The following is a 20,792-nucleotide window of genomic DNA, read 5'->3' as shown; positions in this document are numbered from 1 at the left end:
TAACCGAGTCGCCACATGGGTTTGTATTGCAGCTGCATACACAAAACGGTGGTAGATTTTTAATGAAGACTATTTACATTTCTTTATGTTTTTAATTTAGATGCAGTGGTGCAAAGAAGGTTTACGTAGATGGATGGCACATGTTCTACAAAATAATACTACATTAGTAAATTTCTTATTATACTCACAGTCATCATAATTAAATCCTGGTGGTGGAGGTGGTGGACTTACAACTACTGGCTTCTCTAAGGAGACAAAATTACAGATTAAAATAACTCAAGTAGAAAATTGACAAATTGTGGTTCAGAACTCAGAATAGTCAGGAGCTACAGAAAATAGTCCGTACGTGTTTTTAAGGGAAGCAAAGATTCTACATCTGGGCAAGAAAAACACAAATTACATCTTCAGAATGGCAGGAATAGGGCTAAGCAACAGCACGTGTGAAAAAGACTTGAGTATACTAATACATCACAGACTGCACATGAGTCAACAATGTGATGCAGCAGCAAAAAAGGCAAACACAATTCTGGGTTGTATTAAGAGAAGCATAGATTCTAGATCACATGAAGTAATTATCCCTCTCTACTCCTCCTTGGTCAGACCTCATCTGGAATACTGTGTCCAGTTCTGGGCACCACATTTTAGAAAAGACATTGAAAAACTGGAGCAAGTTCAGAGAAGAGCTACCAGGATGGTGAGCGGACTGCGAACTATGTCCTTCAAGGAACAGTTAAAGGATCTGGGAATGCTTAGCTTGCAAAAAAGAAGACTCAGAGGAGACTTAATAGCTGTCTACAAATATCTGAAGGGCTGTCACACTGTAGAGGGATCATTCTTATTCTCATTTGCACATGGGAACACGAGAAGCAATGGGATGAAACTGAAAGGGAGAAGATACAGATTAGATATTAGAAAAAACTTTTTGATAGTGAGGGTGATCAATGAGTGGAACAGGCGGCCACGAGAGGTGGTGAGTTCTCCTTCAATGGAAGTCTTCACACAGAGGCTGGACAGACATCTGTCTGAGATGATTTAGTGAATCCTGCATTGAGCAGGGAGGTGGGCACGATGACCCTGGAGGTCCCTTCAAAAATTCTGATTCTAAATAGTATTTTTCTGCAGTGTGTGTGTGCACAGAGCAGAATGTAAATCAATATGCCGGGGAGTGATTGCAGCGCTCTTATTGTATGGTGAGCTGTGACTGTAACAGCTCCCTGCAGCGGCCCAATTATGGGAAGCAAGCGACTGCAGGGAGGATATAACTTCATTTTCTCCATGTATCCACTTCTCCAGTAAACCTGCCAGACATGATTTAAACACTTTTCATCTGCAGGTTACCCCTATATCTGCAGGTAAACAGCTATTCTGCAGATGACAGGTTCCCACTGATTTAAGAATGTTGCTTGGAATAAGGAGAAGGCTAATAGAACAACTGTAATGTAAGTCTTTAAAAATAGTATCAGTTCCACGTTATAATAAAAGTTACATTGTTTTTCATGAATCTAAGCCAAGCTTGGCTTTCATTGCATACTAAGAGCAGAAGATATCAAGTGAATTCCTCAAAATATCTCATAAGTCCAAAATAACTTTTCCGGAATTTGCCTTGGACAAGTAACAGGAATTCTGTGTTATCTGTATGGTATTTGAGACTGCAGTTGTGACTCCCCCTCAAAATCTTCAAGTGTCAGTCAAGTATAAGGTCACATGACCTCAGTAAGCTTTGATCATTGAGAAACCTAGATTCAGTAATCTAGTTTAAAAACCTTAAAGGGGTTGTCCGGGCTTTTGCTAAAAGTCTGCAGTCACTCTGTGACTGCAGACTTCTGAATCCTCACAGCTCATGCTGTCAGGATTCTCCGGTGTTGGCCATGAGAGAGGACAGTCATGTGACCGCGAGTATGTGCTTTGCATTCTTCCGGCCACATTCCGACTAGACGTGCGCAGCCTCGCTCAATACAAATCAATTGAGCGAGGCCGCGCACATCTAGTCAGAGTGTGGCCGGAAGTATGAAAATACCATGCTTGCAGTTACGTGACTGTTCGCTCTTGCCGCCGACACTGGAGAATCCTGACAACGTGTGGTGCACGAACTGTGAGGATTCAGAAGCCTGCAGTCACATAGACTTTCATTAGGAGACCGAACATCCCCTTTAAATATATCACATACTGCCAAAATAAGGTGACGGCATAAAAATGTCACAATGTACACGATCAACGAGCAAAAAAAAGCTATGTTTAGGGTTTAAGGGACTCCAATGATTAGAAATATAGGGTCTGAATTTTTTGTACTGATACTTCCGCAAGTCATGTAGATTGCCCACAACCTCATCATTGACCGTAGTCAGCCGCCCCCACACCTGTCTGCTTCAATGGCTCCCACAGACTATCTTGCTGTTAGACCTGATGGAAGGCTGGCTCAAAGCCCGACTGCCGGATAAGTGGTAATTATGTGATAGAAGACCGGCTGGTTTCTCCTCCTAATCCATTCTGTCCTCCTCTGGCCCAAGTCCCAGCTTGTCAGCTTGAGGCCACGTTCACACGTTCAGTATTTGGTCAGTATTTTACCTCAGTATTTGTCGGCGAAAACCAGGAGAGGTACAAACAGAGGAAAAGTATAATAGAAACACGTCACCACTTCTGTATTTATCACCCACTCCTGGTTTTGCCTTACAAATACTGATGTAAAATACTGACCAAATACTGAACATGTGAACGTGGCCTAAGGGTTGATTCACACATCCGATTTTTCCATGTGTGAGAAAAAAGAACCGATTATTCTGATCAAACTTTGATCACAGTGTGGTCCAAGTACCATCCATTTTTCTCGTACGTGGAGAAACAAAAAAAAATAAAAAAGATATTGTTCTTTCACAGGGGCCCTCCTCTTTCTGTGTCCGCCAGTGCTCTAGATAGAAAGATCCGCCTGGTCCTGTGCTCATGATGAACGGAACATCCAGGATCTTAATTAGAACGCCAGTCAGTAGTTTGTTACAGTAGTCAAGGCGAGAAATGATGAGACCCGTGGTAGGGACAGATGTGATGAAATGCTTCGGCGGAGGCCAAAGGATTGGCAATTTATTTTCCTCCCTTATATAGAGCCATTAATTCTACAGCGCTTTACAGACTGTCCCCATTGGGGCTCACAATCTAGATTCCCTATCAGTATGTCTTTGGAGTGTGGGAGGAAACCGGAGAACCCGGATGGAAACCTGCAGTAACACGGGGAGAACATATATCCTTGCAGATGTTGTCCTTGGTGGGATTCAAACCCAGGACCCCAGCAATGGATTGAATACAAGGAAGAAAGTGAAATGCTAGACGCACGTCCCCGCTGTGGGGCCTGTCCCAACGCTGAGGGATATTTTGGCATCAGGGATGGAATATTCAGGTCATAAGTGAAGATCACCCGTTACTAAGATTAGATCTCCATTAGTCTGGCGATACTTAGCTGGTTCCCCATGTCCTTCAAATGCTTTATCTATATCTATAACAGGCCAGCCTGACCCCATTCCTCTTGGCACCTCTACATATAAAAAGCGAAAATTCCTGAATTCACTGAAGCAATTAGAAAGCGTGTGGCACTTATTTTCCCTCTTCGCTAAATACAAGGATATTGCTTCCTTAAAGGGGTGAATGAAATAAAAAACTGTGCTCTTTAGTTTCTGAAAAATTGGTTGTTTATGTTATTGCAGCTCAACTCTAATTACTTAAAGTGCACAAGGCGGATTCCACCTGAAAAAGCGTCGCAAGAGTGCCCCATATAATGAGCATAACACACAGCAATGTCAAAATGACATTGCTGTGCACATGTTCCGTCTTATGTCACTTCTTTTAGCCACATCAGAAATTGGAAACCCAAAATCGGTTAAAAAAAAAAAGTAACAAGTTCGCTCTACGTTCGGCTTCCGCTTGGAAAATGACCTAATGTTTAAATCAGAATTTAGTGTGACGTATTTTTTTTGACAGTGGGTATTTTTTTTCATGTCACGATTTAATTCAAAAACAAAATTGGTAATCTTACAATTTTCACACTGGCAACTGGGACTATTTTAGAATGAAGCTTCTTCTCCCTTTAGAAAGAGTTTACAGCAGGCTCCTTATCATCAGAGGCAGGGTTACAATCACAGGTAACACTTCTGTACACAGCTGATAACACAGGATCCACCAATCACAATAGGTGATGTCACAGCTGACCTTTTCCCCCTCTCTGCACAACGACCTTAGCACACCCTCATTAGGTGCTTGAATACAAAACGTCAAAGTCTAATTTGGAAAAAAAATGATAAACTTAAAAAAAAAAAAAATTTTCAACAGTAAATCATTTTCTTATGATAGCTCTGCCTTATAAATAGGATAAAACTGAAATATCGGCCACAGTCCAAAGACAAGAAGGGTGTTTTTTGGGGGGAAAAATCCACTATTTTTCAAATCTTGCAGCAATTGAATAGCAAAACTCCAGGGGATCCAGCATATAATAATAACAGTAATAACATCACAATCAGCACAAAAAATAAAAAGACAGAAAATAAATATCCACTTCGTTCCCAGGCAACAGGTTTCAGAGCTGCATGGTCCTTTGTCCTGTTGACATCACGTCAACAGAGCAGCGACTTCTCTTCCACTCTGCTCTGTTGACAGGGCGTGACTGCTGATGTCATACTGATTGACAGCCGGTTCCCCGCTGCCTCACTGCGGGAAGCCAGATGTCAATCAGCATGACGTTGGCAACTTACCATGTCCCGTTGACAGAGCAACCCAGAAGTGGAAGAGTTTCTCTGTTGACGTGGAGCAGCTGAATCGCTGGCAAGAGCGGTTGATGACCATTCTGTGCCGGCATTGAGTAGTTGTCTCTGTTAACTGCTACCTGTCTGTTAGTTTTTTGGCTCAAAAAAATAATATAGTCCTGGACAAGCCTTTTCATGGGGCTGGATGTCTAAATATCAGCTACATATATTGTTTAATCCTTAGATTTCACCCTTTTTGATACAACATCATTTAAAGATTCTTACTAGGTACAGGTTTCACTTGGATCACAGGGCGATCTGGACGCCGAGGTGCTTTCGGAAGCTTCACATTACGTCTGTTGAATCCATCTATATAGGAAAAAATGATGACAATTTATTGTGACGGAAGCTAAACAAATATAAAAAAAATAGAGGAAATTCGGAGAAAAATATTTAGTAGTTTACGGAGAAAATATATAGAAATGTATATAGAAATGAATTATATTAGGTGCATGTAATAAAGGTATAATAAAGCTGAGGGTGAGGAACAGCTATAACAGAGAGATGGAGGACAGGGTACAGAACAAACAAAAGGTAAAATAAATGGTGACCATACAATCAGAATACTCCTCCCTCTCCAGGCGCTCATTGTAATCTTCAGTTGGGGGCTCCACGTCCACACCTGATGGGAACATAAAACACAGTAGATTCCTTGATAGGGCGTTGATCCAGGGAACTAGTCTGATTGTCGTATGGAGTCGGGAAGGAATTTTTTTCCCCAATGTGGAGCTTGGTGTTTGCCACATGTTTTTTTTTGCCTTCCTCTGGATCAACATGTTCGGCTATGGGTTGAACTAGATGGACTTAGTCTTCCTTCAACCTTAAAAACTATGTTACTATGTTACAGTATGGCAAAATATGTCAGATTTATGTAACATTGTCCATTTCTATAAGTTACATATAGTCCTACAACCCCTGGCAAAAATTATGGAATCACCGGGCTCTGAGGATGTTCATTCAGTTGTTTAATGCTGTTGAAAAAAAGCAGATCACAGACATGTCACAAAACTAAAGTAATTTCAAATGGCAACTTTATGGCTTTAAGAAACACTAAAAGAAATCAAGATAAAAAATGTGGTACTCAGTAAGGGTAGTTTGTTTCAGACCAAGCAGAGGGAAAAAATTATGTAATCACTCAATTCAGAGGAAAAAATTATGGAATCACCCTGTAAATTTTCATTTCCAAATCTGACACCTGCATCAAATTAGATCTGCTCGTTAGTCTGCATCTAAAAAGGAGTGATCACACCTTGGAGAGCTGTTGTACCAAGTGGACTGACATGAATCATGGCTCCAACACGAGAGATGTCAATTGAAACAAAGGAGAGGATTATCAAACTCTTAAAAGAAGGTAAATCATCACGCAATGTTGCAAAAGATGTTGGTTGTTCACAGTCAGCTGTGTCTAAAATCTGGACCAAATACAAACAACATGGGAAGGTTGTTAAAGGCAAACATACTGGTAGACTAAGGAAGACATCAAGGCGTCAAGACCGGAAACTTAAAGCAATATGTCTCCAAAACAGGAAATGCACAACAAAACAAATGAGGAACGAATGGGAGGAAACTGGAGTCAATGTCTGTGACCGAGCTGTAAGAAACCACCTAAAGGAAATGGAATTTACATACAGAAAAGCTAAACAAAAGCCATCATTAACACCTAAACAGAAAAAAAACAAGGTTACAATGGCCTCAGGAAAAGCAATCGTGGACTGTGGATGACTGGATGAAAGTCATATTCAGTGATGAATCTCGAATCTGCATTGGGCAAGGTGATGATGCTGGAACTTTTGTTTGGTGGTGTTCTAATGAGATTTATAAAGATGACGGCATGAAGAGAACATGCACATTTCCACAGTCATTGATGATATGGGGCTGCATGTCCTTGGAAGAAGACACATAAGGTCAATGTCATGGCCTGCAAATAGTCCGGATCTCAATCCAATTGAAAATCTTTGGTGGAAGTTGAAGAAAATGGTCCATGACAAGGCTCCAACCTGCAAAGCTGATCTGGCAACAGCAATCAGAGAAAGTTGGAGCCAGATTGATGAAGAGTACAGTTTGTCACTCATTAAGTCCCTGCCTCAGAGACTGCAAGCTGTTATTAAAGCCAGAGGTGGCGCAACAAAATACTAGTGATGTATTGGAGTGTTCGTTTTTCATGATTCCATAATTTTTTCCTCCGAATTGAGTGATTCCATAATATTTTCCCTCTGCTTTGTCTGAAAAAATTTCCCTTACTGAGTACCACATTTTTTTATCTTGATTTCTGTTAGTGTTTCTTAAAGCCATAAAGTTGCCATTTGAAATTACTTTAGTTTTGTGCCATGTCTGTGATCTGCTTTTTTTCAACAACATTAAACAACTGAATGAACATCCTCTGAGCCGGGTGATTCCAAAATTTTTACCAGGGGTTGTATTCATTATTGCATTTGCTCCTTTTTTTGGTCTATTTTTGGGGGTTTTTCACCTTTTTTTCATCTGCAACTTTTTCTACTTTTTCTAATTTTAAGTGTATTTTATGTGTTCCTTTGTTTGTTTTTTGCTGTTCTTTTTATTCTTATGTTCATCATTGTTGGAGGGATGGGGGTTTTCAGATGTTTTCAGCTGAATTATCAAATGCAGCTTTTTAAAAAGCAGCAAAAATTTTATACAAATCTACTCCAGTTATTCCCCACGGAATGTTTTTTTTTTAGCATTTGGAATTTTTGAACAATTTTTATGATATTTTAAAAGAACAAATGAGTTTTTGCTCTAACATGTTGCAAAAAAGGTTAAATACAAAGATAAAGTGCATTTTTGATTTGCCAAAAAATTTATGAACCATCTATGAACCAAATTTTTGAAATTTCGAAGAATTTGGCACAAAAAACGTCAACGAATACCTAGAGATAGAAAAGTGACTAAAAAAAACATAGATGATGAATGGGGGCCTTAATGTCAAGCATTAAAAAACATTCACGGTAGCTTTTTTAAGAAAAACAATAAAAAAAGACAAAAAAAACTTTTACAGGCAGTAAATCACATATGCTGTAGAAGTAAAGCCTCATTCAGACGTCAGTTTTTTTCATACGAGTGCTATCCGTGCTTTTCACGGATGTCTCTTACGCCTACAATATAATAGTGAATAGGACTATTCACATGTCCTTGATTTTTCGGGTACCAAGCAGTCCACGCAAAAATCATGGAGACATGTTTGATAGTGATCCAAGTATCGGATCAAAATTGGCAATGCAAGTCTATGGGTCTAAGAAAAAATCAGATTGCACTCGGATGCCATATGAGTGCGGTCCAATTTTCACGGACTGTTAGATAGGAGAAGGTGGAGAAACTTTTTTTTTTCAGATACAAAAGAAAGTTATGAAACTCGGGCCAAACTCTTATGAAATTGACCGAAATCACTGATAAAACTCAGTTAATTTTTTTCGTATGTGAAAAAAACTGACTTGTGAATGAGGCCTTATACCACTCTTGGATACACAATTTCAGGGTTCGTTGCAACTGAGAAATGAGACATTTTCTGCCTGTTTTAATTTGGGTCTCTCCAGTTTTACTTCCAGCCAAGCTGCCTCTGCAGCAATCATAGTCCTTAAAGGGGTTGTCAGGTCCAAACCGATAAGTCTGCAGTCACTCTGTGTGACTGAAGACTTGTGAATCCCTCCAGCGTACTTCTGGGCAGAAGTCGACTAGTGGGCGTGGCCTTGCTCCATACACTTGTATGGAGCGAGGCCACGCCCCGTCTAGAGATGTACCCACGCAGTGGGCGTGGCTGACTAGAAGGCGCAGCCTCGCTCAATACAAGTGTATGGAAGCGAGGCCACGCCCACTGGCCAGGAGTATGTATAACTCATACGTAACCTCCGAACCCGGCTCAAAAACCAGCGAATCCCTGCAGCGTCAGTGCATGCGCTGGAGGGGTTCATAAGTCTGCAGTCACACAGGGTGACTGCAGACTTACCGATTTGGACTGGACAACCCCTTTAAGATGTTTGGATAGAAGTCTATGGCTATGTTCACACATGTTGGGTTTTTCAGCGTCACAAATCTGCAGCAACACCCAAATCTCTGGCAGGAAATCAGCTGCATCAAAAACGCAGGTTTTGCTGCATTTTTTTATGCATTTTTTGTGCGTTTTTTCAGCGTTTTTTTCACTGTCCTTCTGTCTTGATTTATAAATGTACATAAAGTTCTGTGAAAAAAAAGAACCTCATTCTATTTTGCCATCAAAAACGCTGATGCAAATTTTGGTGCGTTTTTCCAGTGTTTTTCCAGCATTTTTTTTCACCACCCATTACTTCCTATAGGAGAAAAAACGCTGAAAAAACACCGAAATAAGTGACATGTTCTATTTTCCAAAAACATGATGTGTGAACAGAAAATTCTGGTTTCTCATAGGCTTTGCTGTTACTGCAAAACGCAGCTGAAAATTTGCATAAAAATCTGCAGCAAAAAAACGTTGAAAAACCCAACATGTGTGAACATAGCCTATAACTGACTTTTTTCCATATGGAAAGTTGGGCTGGACCCTGAACCTGAATTAAACTATACGACCAGTGGCGTAGCTTTAAGGGGTAGGCTAGTGTCACATCAGAGTATATTCACTTATTCGAGAAAATCGATCGATTATGTAAATGACACTCTGATCAGACTCTAATCAGAGATTCTCTCGGATGAGGAGAAGATGGAGAAAAAAATTTCTCCATTCTGTCATTCCGTGGAAATCAGCGGACTGCACTCAGATGCCATTCAAGTGCAGTCTGATGATTTCCATGGACTCATTGACTAGCGACCAGAATATCGGATCAAACTCAGATTGTTTTTCCCGAACCGGCTCTGTCCGCCGAAAAAAATCGGACATTAGCTTAAACAGTACCTGTCACCTGGTCAAAAATGTCCAGTTTTGTCCTTATTTTATTCTCCCTACACCCCTGAGTATTCCTTTTTTTTTTTTCTAAAATCCACCTTACGGTTTTAGGGATATGGGACTTTTTTATGGTCTTTCCAAGGGGCGTGGCTCACAGGATCCTCTGGGGCGTGTCTTCAGGCTGCTCTGCATAATTATCCTGTGAGCCACACCCCCTTGTAAATACTATAAAAATGAGAACATATCTCTGGAACCAATTTTAGGATTAAAAAAAAAAAATGTAAAAAAAAAAAGATAAAATACTCAGGGAGAATCGGGAATTAAATCAGAGCAAAAACACGGCAGTTTTCTTCCAGAGTCAATAGCACTCCTGTCCTAAGAATTTGTGCAGCTCGGCTCCTGATCTTGTAGAGCTCAACACCATTGACCACCCATGAACAGGTGTGGTGCTGAGCTTACAATAAATCAGTCTGGATTTTCTATGTATGGAGAAACAATTTAGTGAAAAATCGGTCAAAAGACGAGATGTTTAATTTGTTAAATGAAAGGGAATTTCTACTTCTTTTTAAGACTAAAAGAAAAAAAAACATGTCGCAGCAGGGGGCCAAAGTATAAACCAAAAAGAAATGTAAATGAATCCCACTAAAAAAAATATAAGACATGAATAATAGTGCAAAATATCAATAAAAACTAGTTTTTGGCCAGAAAAAGGTGTCCACTAAAAAATACGACAGATATGGGGCACAGATGAGAAACAGAATATGGTGTGGTCACTGTATCCCTTAATTTACATCTAAGTCAGGTAAGATAACTTATAACTTTACAATGGCGCACAGATTAAAGACACTAATCATCGTCACCTATAACATACCAATAAAAGCCAAAATGTCTCAAGGAAGGGCTAGGCAAAGGGAAGGGGAAAGATCTTGCGATCAATATTGCAAGTCAGTGCAACACAAATGTACTGTGTAGACAGGACACCATCACATCGGGCCTGGCAGAGACCACTGGAGCGGCGGCTGTTTGGACTGGTAAGGACCATATCCTATTTTACTTTATGACCTTCTCTATATTGTGGTTAGTGCTAAAAAGAGGTGAAAACCCCTCACACTCTTTCTCAAGCCACCCATCTAGAAACGAAACCAGTAAAGACAAATTCCAAAACAACTGTATGCACAAGACCTTAAGAATTCTCATCATCTTAATATCAAATATTTAAAACGCACCTTCTGACCATTCATCTTCTCCAGTCTGTGTTTTTTTGCCGGTCTCTGGTGGTCTCCTGTACCTTTCCTCCTCCTCAGGGGGCTGTCTGTACCTTTCCTCCTCCTCAGGGGGCTGTCTGTACCTTTCCTGTTCAGTAACATCAGGTGTTTTGTACTTGTCCCCTTCTCTTATAATATCTGGTTCTTTGTATTTTTCCTCATCATAGTCCTCTGGGACGTGCGTTCTGTACCCATCTTCCTCTTCTCCTTCTGTGATGTAGGGTCTTCTGTATTTTTCCTCATCATAGTCCTCAGTGACTTGAGGTCTTCTAGAACCATATTTATCTTGATCAGCAGTTTGTGGTTGTCTATCTCGTTCTTCCTCTGCTGTAATTGGTGTTCTATAACTGTCCTCTCCTTCAGGCAAATGGGGTCTTGTGTATGTCTCTTCCTTTTTTATTGTCTTGGCCCTGTGGCCTTCTTCCTCTACCTCAGGACGTCTGTCTTGTTTCTTAATTGATGTCTTCTTTGTAGGTTTGGGTGGCTTGGGTTTTTTAGTTGGTTTTGGCTTTTTTTCTTTGGGCTCTTTTGGTTTCTTCGTTGGTTTTGGAGGTTTTTCCTTTTTAGGTGCCTTCTCTTTTGGCTTTTTTGTGGGTTTGGGGGCTTTCTCTTTTTTCTCTTTGTTTGGTTTTTCTTTAGCCTTCACTGCTGTTTCTGTGATATAAAAAATATAGTCAAAATCTAGATCATGTACAGATAGAGAAGATAGATAGATACAGTAGATAGATAGATAGATAGATAGATAGATAGATAGATAGATAGATAGATGAGATGAATACTATATAAAATCGAGCCTCATGGACGTTTATGAAATAGGATTGCCAACTATGCCAGAAATTCCTGGACAGTTGTAACAATAGTGGACTTCTCTCCACTTTTCGTAAAAAAAATAATGTGTCATGTTTTTTGTTTTTTTATTACCATCTTTAAGCTTGTGTCGGTTATTATGATTGTACTCAGTAAATGCTTCTGATGCCTTCAGATTGGTATATTAAGCAAATTACCAATCACAAATATTTTACATTTTGAAACAGAGATAATAGTAAAGTACATTACGAGAGCAAACAAACCCCAATTTCTATAAAAATGGTTTTCATATGCCAACATGTCACAAGTTACATGCATAGAATGTCCAATGTCAAAATAAAAGAATAAATCTCATGGAACGGATGGGTATCCAGATGATTGCTATTCAACATAGAGACAAGGCATTGAAATGATGACACTTTCTCCCATCACATACATTATATTATAGTATCAATGACAAAAGCATTATCTACGGCATAAGATTATGTCACCGATAGAGCAGTCGGTCTACTATAGTAAGCCCACAGAAGCTATTCTTGGAGCAGACAACCAACATTCCCAAATTTTTACAAATGTTTTTAATGCATTTCTTTTAATGTATGTATTCATTTCTAAACAGATAGTTTTATTTATTTTTGATTTCAATTCTACCAATCTTGGACAAGAGAGGTTTAGACAGTGCAAAGCTAACCCTATTGCCATAGGAGAATTTGAATCGACACAATCTCCCAAGAGACCGAGTACATATAGTCTTGGATCTAATTGTATATGTATCCCAAAAACTTGTTCCATCAAGGATGCGACTTCATTCCAATATCTCTCTATACCCACAGATTCCCACATCATATGCATTAGGCATGCCCCATCCATTCTATATCTTAGGGTACATTGAATTTTTTACATATATACCTTTTAGGGCTCGCTCACACGACCGTATAACACGGCTGAGTGCAATCCGATGTTTTATCTTTATAATTGTATCATGTGCACCCATAGAAGTCTATGGGCGCATGTAAAACATCGGACTGCACTCAGATGCCATATGAGTGCAGTCCGACATCCGAGTACACAGAGAATGGAGAAAGTAGAGAAATTAAAGAGGTGGTCCAAGACAACGTATATTGTGCACATCAATTTAAACCATTTTGCAAATACCTTATGTTGACATATTTGCCTCTGAGTGGCGCTATCGCTGCTCGCTCAGTCCCGATCACGTGACTCCCGGCTGCAGCCGCCACTGACATCCAGTGATGTTGCGTCAACTTCTGGACTCTGGAAGCTGACCTTGCATCACCGAGGCGTGACCCAGTCTCATGCAGACTGCGGCCATTCCCCCTGACTGACTGGACTGTGGGAGGTGTTTCACCACACATCACAGCCCAGTATCCAGCGCTCACTGTAGAAGCTTTCCCTCTCTCCTCTGCGCTCATTGGCAGAGCCTTGGCAGGGTGCTCGATACTGTGCTGTGACGTGCGGTGAAACACCGTCCACAGCCCAGTCAATCAGGGGGAGCGCGTGAGACTAGGTCACGCCTCGTTGATGCAAGGTCAACTTCTAGAGTCCAGAAGTTGACGTGACAACAGCGGTGGCTGCAGCTGGGGGGTCATTTGTTTGGGATAGCGCCACTCACAGGCAAATATGTTAAGATAAGGTATTTGCAAAAATACTTTTTTGAAAGGTTTAAATCGATGTGCACAATATACATTGTAGTGGACCACCTCCTTAAGTTTTCCATCTTCTCCACGTGTTGTGATACGATTCTCTCATGTGATCACCCTAAGATGACACTTGGACCAAGCTCTGACAGAGTGTGATCAGAGTGTCATTAGTATAATCGGCCCGATTCTCTCACATGAGAGAACATACGTCCCTCTGACCGCAGCCTTAATGTCAATGATTACTTATTGATTTCTGATGAGTCTATAAAAGATGTTGGTCGTCTTGTGATTTACGTAGAGGTTGTCCAGAAAAAATGTAAAAAAAATCAAGTTGACAACACAACTATGGAAGTCTTGCTAAGGTCCCATATGAAACAGCTGTAATTCAGTCATGAGTACAGTACTACAACATCCTGGATATTTTAGAAAAAAGTCGAAATTTTATTAGGAAAAGACGTTCAGCGTTAGTTGCGTTGAGAAAAGCATCAACACTGTGTTGCCCCTATCTGATCCTGTTAGGCCCATCAATTTCTTACAATGAATGAGAATACGATCACGTTAATCACTCCCACGTGTCAGAGATTTTATGATCCTAGCTCTGTAAGCTGTCATGCGGATAATTGTTAGCAGGTTGAGTCACATCTTCAGGAAGAGAAGTAACTGTCCAGGAATGTTTTTGTGATTTCCATTATGGCTCATCTCTTTCTCATTTTTCAGTCTTGGTCTTACCGGGACTTCTACATAGTAAGAATCGGTCAATGCACAACAAGATTACTTAACCAATGCTAAACAGGTCCATTAACTTGCCCCTCACCTCCAACCTCACCTTTAGGGGCTTTTGGCTTTTTTCCTATTTGAGCCTCTTCTTCTTCTTCTTCTTCATCATACCCTCCACCTCTAGTGATTACTATGCCACCCTCTTCTTCCTCCCTTCTGGGTTCTGCTTTATCATCATCATCTTCCTCAGGAACCAACTCTTTGAGGAATCCATCCAGGAATTCTTCAATTTCATCATCAGTGAGAACTGACTGTGCTCGGACTGAAGAGCGCAGCAGTGGCAGGAGCAGGGACAGAATCACCAGGGAGGTTCCACTTTTCCACATCCCTTACTTCCAGAAGGCAATAAAGAAAAAAGTAGGACGCCTATAAAGAAAATATAATTAGCAGTGTTAATTTTATTATCTTTCGAATCAAGTATTTTTTTTATTGATTTTCAACAGTAAGAAAAAGTAAACAGTAAAACCCTATCCCCACCCAACGCGGCTAAGCTCACCAATTCTTATCTTTAGTAGCTGACAAGGACTGATGCTAAACCAAGTCACCTTAACCTAGTGGGCTGGACTAGCTGCTATGATGTCTCCTATACATATCACACACAGACATGTGGGATTTCTGCTCCTTTATCTGTTATTGAAGACCTTACACAGCAGTACTGAGCAGTGTAACTGTGAATCCAGCTCTTTGCAAGATAAAACACTTATTAAAAAACATCAGTATGTGTGTATCTGTGTGTCTCAGTTCTTTTTTTTCACACTCTGCTCTTCTTTTACACCCCCCGCCCCATGTCCTTTCTATACACTTTGATAGACAGCTGTAATCTGCTCCGTCAGTAATCTGAAGGCCCATTTTGTCTCGAGATTAATTTTATCTGATGCAGAGTTGAGGAAGCAGTGAGAGTAGAAGAAGTGGCTCCATAAACATCTTCTAAGCCCGCTCCATACAAGCAGTGTGCACACAACGGCAAATATCAAAAATTGTAACCTTGGCAAAGAGGACTCCCCAGGCGCGTACCCCATGACACTTGCTTGGGTTCTCCAGGTGCTGGCACTGGCTGCACCAACTTTTTCCAACTTGTTTTCTTGGAGATGGGTGTGACCGACTTACTATTCATTAGACAGCATGCTTTCTTTCCAGTGTGCCATGCCCAATTCTGACCCCCTGAATGTTCCTCTGGATCCTAATCATCAGGGCACTGAAGAATGTTTTGGGATCCCTGAATAGTGGAAGGCCCTGTGTCACCCGGGAGTATCGCCAACACTTTGGGGAGTCTAGGAGGTCTCACTTTTTTTGGGACCCAGCCAGACTTTGCAGGAGAGTTGGCAGGTTTGTTGTAATGTATTTCAATGCTGTAAATAGTGCTTATTTACAGCATTATGCTGGAGTTCTGCTCTTGAGGCAATAATACTTTACAAATGTAATTGCACAGCACGTCACTTCAATATACTTTGTCTGTTAACCCATTAATCTAGTTACTACGCATACAAATCCTTATGGAAAAACAGAGCAGAGAAAAAAAAACACATAATAATGTACACAACACAGATAAATCCTAAATACTAACACAATGTAAAGACATTATAACACCTTTTGATGTAAAGCATAGCACCATATGGTCAGGATAATAAGGAGATTTCCATTTTACTCATATTCCAATGTGTCATATGGTTTTCATAGGGAGGACGACTATGAACTGTAACCCAAAAAATAAGAAGTCATTTCTGGAAACTGTGCCAGAAAACATAAACGTAAAATACTTCAATTCTTAGAGCATAAATTCACATTACATAGTGAAAGAATACAGCTGCGGACTGCAGAAAATAATGTGCTGTGTGTGCACGGGACTATGACTTTATATATGCTGTCAGGGCTAAATAGCTAATTACAGCTCTGACATTTGTTTCTTAAAGGGAATTTGTCAGTAGGATTAACTCTCCTAAGCCGTCCATATGGACATGTAGGTCATAGAAAACTGATTAAAATGATATCTTGATATATGCGATCTGATGTAATATTCCAGAGAAATCCACCTTTTTCTTAATATGCAAATCAGCTGTTAAGATCTATGGGCCGGACATAGATCTCCCCAAGAATCTGCCTCCAGAGCTTATTGTAAATGTAAGGGGGAGTTACCAGTGTGAGACATGTCTCCACTCCCCCTTCCCCTAGTGTCTTGGATCTCTTCCCCTCCTCCCTTCGTGTTGCACTTAGTTTTTCTCACACCTTGCGTGACAGTATGGCCACCTTTAGCCTTCCAGGCTACTTATCAAAAATAGTTCACTAAGTACCCTATATTTATTATGCAACTTTGCTTTACATTTATATATAATGATGGTAGGGTATGAGATATATTTTTGTCTTTTGTAGGTTTTGCTTCTTTTTGCTAGTGTGAACATGCTCCTATTTCTTGCATGTTTACCATTTTAGACCTCAGTTCACATTGCTTGGTTTTTTGTCTTGTTTGCATTCTGTGCAATTTAAGGGTGTGGCATCCCCTTTGTTGAGCTGATTCATATATATGTAGCTTACCACGGGCCTAGGTGGTCTGGAGTTGGGACCTGGTCCTATTTGTCTACCCTTTTATATGCATTACTTCAACTTTGATATACAGTAAGGTTTTTAATATAGGCAGTATAGGTACCGTCCCAATTTAGGGTCACCTTGCCGCTGGTGGGATGGCTTGTATACTTTTTTTGATCAAAAATAGTTCACTAAGTACCCTATATTTATTATGCAACTTTGCTTCACATTTATATATAATGATGGTAGGGTATGAGATATATTTTTGTCTTTTGTAGGTTTTGCTTTTTTTTGCTAGTGTGAACATGCTCCTATTTCTTGCATGTTTACCATCTTAGACCTCAGTTCATATTGCTTGGTTTTTTGTCTTGTTTGCATTCTGTGCAATTTAAGGGTGTGGCATCCCCTTTGTTGAGCTGATTCGTATATATGTAGCTTACCACGGGCCTAGGGGGTCTGGAGTTGGGACCTGGTCCTATTTGTCTACCCTTTTATATGCATTACTTCAACTTTGATATACAGTAAGGTTTTTAATATAGACAGTATAGGTACCGTCCCAATTTAGGGTCACCTTGCCGCTGGTGGGACGGCTTATATACTTTTTTTGATCAAAAATAGTTCACTAAGTACCCTATATTTATTATGCAACTTTGCTTTACATTTATATATAATGATGGTAGGGTATGAGATATATTTTTGTCTTTTGTAGGTTTTGCTTTTTTTTGCTAGTGTGAACATGCTCCTATTTCTTGCATGTTTACCATCTTAGACCTCAGTTCACATTGCTTGGTTTTTTGTCTTGTTTGCATTCTGTGCAATTTAAGGGTGTGGCATCCCCTTTGTTGAGCTGATTCGTATATATGTAGCTTACCACGGGCCTAGGTGGTCTGGAGTTGGGACCTGGTCCTATTTGTCTACCCTTTTATATGCATTACTTCAACTTTGATATACAGTAAGGTTTTTAATATAGACAGTATGGGTACCGTCCCAATTTAGGGTCACCTTGCCGCTGGTGGGACGGCTTGTATACTTTTTTTGATCAAAAATAGTTCACTAAGTACCCTATATTTATTATGCAACTTTGCTTTACATTTATATATAATGATGGTAGGGTATGAGATATATTTTTGTCTTTTGTAGGTTTTGCTTTTTTTTTGCTAGTGTGAACATGCTCCTATTTCTTGCATGTTTACCATCTTAGACCTCAGTTCACATTGCTTGGTTTTTAGCATAGTGTATATACTGTTACTTTCTGTGCCCATGTAGCTCCCAAAAATGTTTAGTGCTGCTGATAGAGGGAAAAGTACATAAAGTTGAATTTTTAATTAAAGGCTGAACCTCAAAGCTCTAAGTGAGGATAAGGCCCCGTGCAGACGACCGCAGTTTTGGTCTGAGTGTGATGCGTCAAAACATCGGACCAAACTTATTCAGTGAGGATGTGCACCAACTTGGTCGGAGCAAAAAAATTGCAGCATGCACATTGCCTCCGATAATTGATGGCACTTGCTCATTCATGTCTATGGATCCGTGGAAATCATCGGATCGCACTCGGATGGAATTTGAGTACGGTCTGATTTTCATGGACTGACAGAATGGAGAAGATGGAAAAACTGTTTAGTTTTTTTTTAATTCTTCACGTTCAAAAAAACCAGATCACATTCTGATCAGAGTGTGATTAGAATAATCCCACCATTTTTTCGAAGATGGAGAACATACGGTCATCTGCACCTGCCCTAAGATGAACCATGTTTTCACTCCTTCCACCTTTGATATCCAGTTTCATATTAAAAACTCAATTTGCAACATTTTTTCCCCTCTCTTTGATCGGTTCCCAATTTTCATAAAAAGAAAAAGTAGCAAAACATGTGAAACACACCTGATGAGATCTTAAAGGGGTTGTCCAGTAGTTTTAAAAATATGCCAATGTGTTTTAATGATAAATAGAAGCTTCTTTCTAATTACCTCCCTCTGCTGTTTCTGCCTGTGAGTGGCGCCATCACTGGCCGCTCACAGGCATCACGTGACCCCCGGCTGCAGCCGGCTCTGACATCCGCTGACGTCACGACAACTCCAGGCTGCAGCCGGGGGTCCCTCTTCCGGCATCCACCATGCGCTCTCCCTGTCCTCATTCACTGGGAAAGCGCGCGGTGGATGCCGGGTGTGACGCGGGGGGGTAACCCCACCCACAGCCCAGCAGCCACCGCGGGGACCCCAGCGGTGAGTCACGCCTCACTTGACGTGACGTCAGCGGGGGGTCATGTGCTGCCTGTGAGCAGCCACCGATAGCGCTGTTCACAGGCAGAAACAGCACCAGGAGGTAATTAGAAAGAAAGTTTTTTAATAATTAAAACACATTGGCATATTTGTAAAAGTACTGGACAACCCTTTTAACTTTCCTGAGATTCACAACCTTGGGCATTCCATAGTTAGAAGAAATCACTGAGAAAAAGCTGATCACGGTGATCAACATTGATCTATTTGAAATACTGACAGCAAGTGTTTAATTTTTCTGCAGCGCCATCACAGGAGAAATGAAGCATTACACAGCTACAACAACTGAAATCAATGTCCATGTAATACAGGGCGTACTGAGCACTCCAGAATGAGAGATGGTCATTGCAAGCACTTTCTACTCCTGGAGATGTTGTAGATCAGCGTCCTGCATGGGGGCTTTTTTGTCTGTTATCTAAGCTTCCTTAACAACGCTACGTTCCCACAATTAGTATTTGGTGAGTTTTCACGCTGTGTATTTTCTAAAAAATGCAAATGACCTAGTTTACTTAATGGGTGCAGAAAATCTGCAACATGAAAAATGCACCAAAAACTCATGAGAAAGGTGCTTTAGAATTTGGGTTTTCTAAATTATTATTATTATTATTATTTATTATTATAGCGCCATTTATTCCATGGCGCTTTACATGTGATAGGGATCAGACATATAGGTTTATTTGAAATTAATCTAAATTTTTATACAGGTTCCTGAACTTCCATTGTTCCTTAATTTACATATTACTATAGAAATAATCTGAATATACAATTCTACAATAAACCATGAGATATGCAGGTTGGGAGTTAGTAGGAGGCTCCATAATGATAATACGTTGAATGAATTTATCAGCTCTATAAAAGAAGAACAGACATTCAAAGAGCAAACAGGGGACCTAGGGATTGGGACAAAAAAATTCATAAAAATGACACTTTGAAGTTATGGGCACAACATATAGGGACAGAAATGTAGCACCTTAGTTGGTTGGTTACCTGTCGCCTGAATGCTCCACCTACCTTAATGGAGGATCCGATGATCCCTCAAGATGTGAAATAGTAGAAGTCCTAGGTCAGGTACCAGCAGTGATGAGGAGGATTATTGTGTCCCTCTCCACTAGGGCTTCCAGGTACTGTCGCCACCAGAGACTAATGATGAAGGCTACAGAGATTGTCCAGAACCACCAGAGTTCAGGAGGAACACAACATTGTGGAATCTGCTGGTGGATTTATAAAACGCAGGTCCAGAGATTGTTCTTTTTATCCAAATTCCTTATGCCGTTATCCCAACTCCTCTGACCCTCTCTGTCTGTACCTGACATCTGCTGGAAGGAAATTGAATCCAGCCCCTCTCTACCCTGCCTCCCTTCTAAAATCCTTAACCCTCCCAGCACCACAAATCAAAGCTCCTGCAAGACAAGGAGAGAAAATACAAAGAATGAAAAGTGGAATGGACAGGAAGGAGAGGCTGAGAAATCAGGGGAAGAGATTATGGTTACAGGGATGGTTTACTGGGATTGAAATTAATAGATAAATTAGCGTTACAGTAGTGGGGTTTTACTTTAGAAATATACACTGTATGGACAAAAGTATTGGGACATGTCTTAATCATTGAATTCAGGTTTATCATTCATTATCACAGGTGTTTAACATCGGCCCCTTGCCATGCTGCCTGCCTTTACAGAAATTTGTGATAAATCTGGTGGTAAAGATCTCACTGATACCAGTGCGGTGCTGTAGTAGGACCTACCGGTCTAATAAGTCAGATCATGACATTTCTTCCCTCCTAGATATTCCCCATCACCTGTGAGAAGAGGAAGGAACTGCAGCAACTCAGCCATGAAATGCAGACCCC

At 40.5% G+C, this 20,792-nt stretch overlaps 1 protein-coding gene across 2 annotated transcripts in view; it reads right to left on the bottom strand.

The window, feature by feature from the left end:
* AEBP1 (AE binding protein 1) overlaps window positions 1-20,349 on the bottom strand; it is a 66,329-nt gene extending 45,980 nt beyond the window's left edge. Inside the window, exons 1-6 of one of the 2 annotated variants that reach the window (XM_073653759.1) lie at window positions 19,958-20,349; window positions 14,193-14,521; window positions 10,875-11,567; window positions 5,341-5,406; window positions 5,010-5,093; window positions 189-245 (exon numbers count right to left, since the gene is read on the bottom strand). In XM_073653759.1, coding sequence (XP_073509860.1) covers window positions 189-245; window positions 5,010-5,093; window positions 5,341-5,406; window positions 10,875-11,567; window positions 14,193-14,481 — 1,189 coding nt within the window. In that variant the 5' untranslated portion in view covers window positions 14,482-14,521; window positions 19,958-20,349. The remainder of the gene's footprint in view (window positions 1-188; window positions 246-5,009; window positions 5,094-5,340; window positions 5,407-10,874; window positions 11,568-14,192; window positions 14,522-19,957) is intronic. The other variant, XM_073653761.1, reaches the window with a different exon arrangement.
* Window positions 20,350-20,792: the final 443 nt, after the last annotated feature.

Source organism: Phyllobates terribilis, unplaced genomic scaffold (assembly GCF_046119375.1).
Source record: "Phyllobates terribilis strain yellow unplaced genomic scaffold, ASM4611937v1 Scaffold_11__3_contigs__length_659146591, whole genome shotgun sequence".
Taxonomy (NCBI): Eukaryota; Metazoa; Chordata; class Amphibia; order Anura; family Dendrobatidae; genus Phyllobates; species Phyllobates terribilis.
This window is presented reverse-complemented; position numbering and strand designations above follow the sequence as displayed.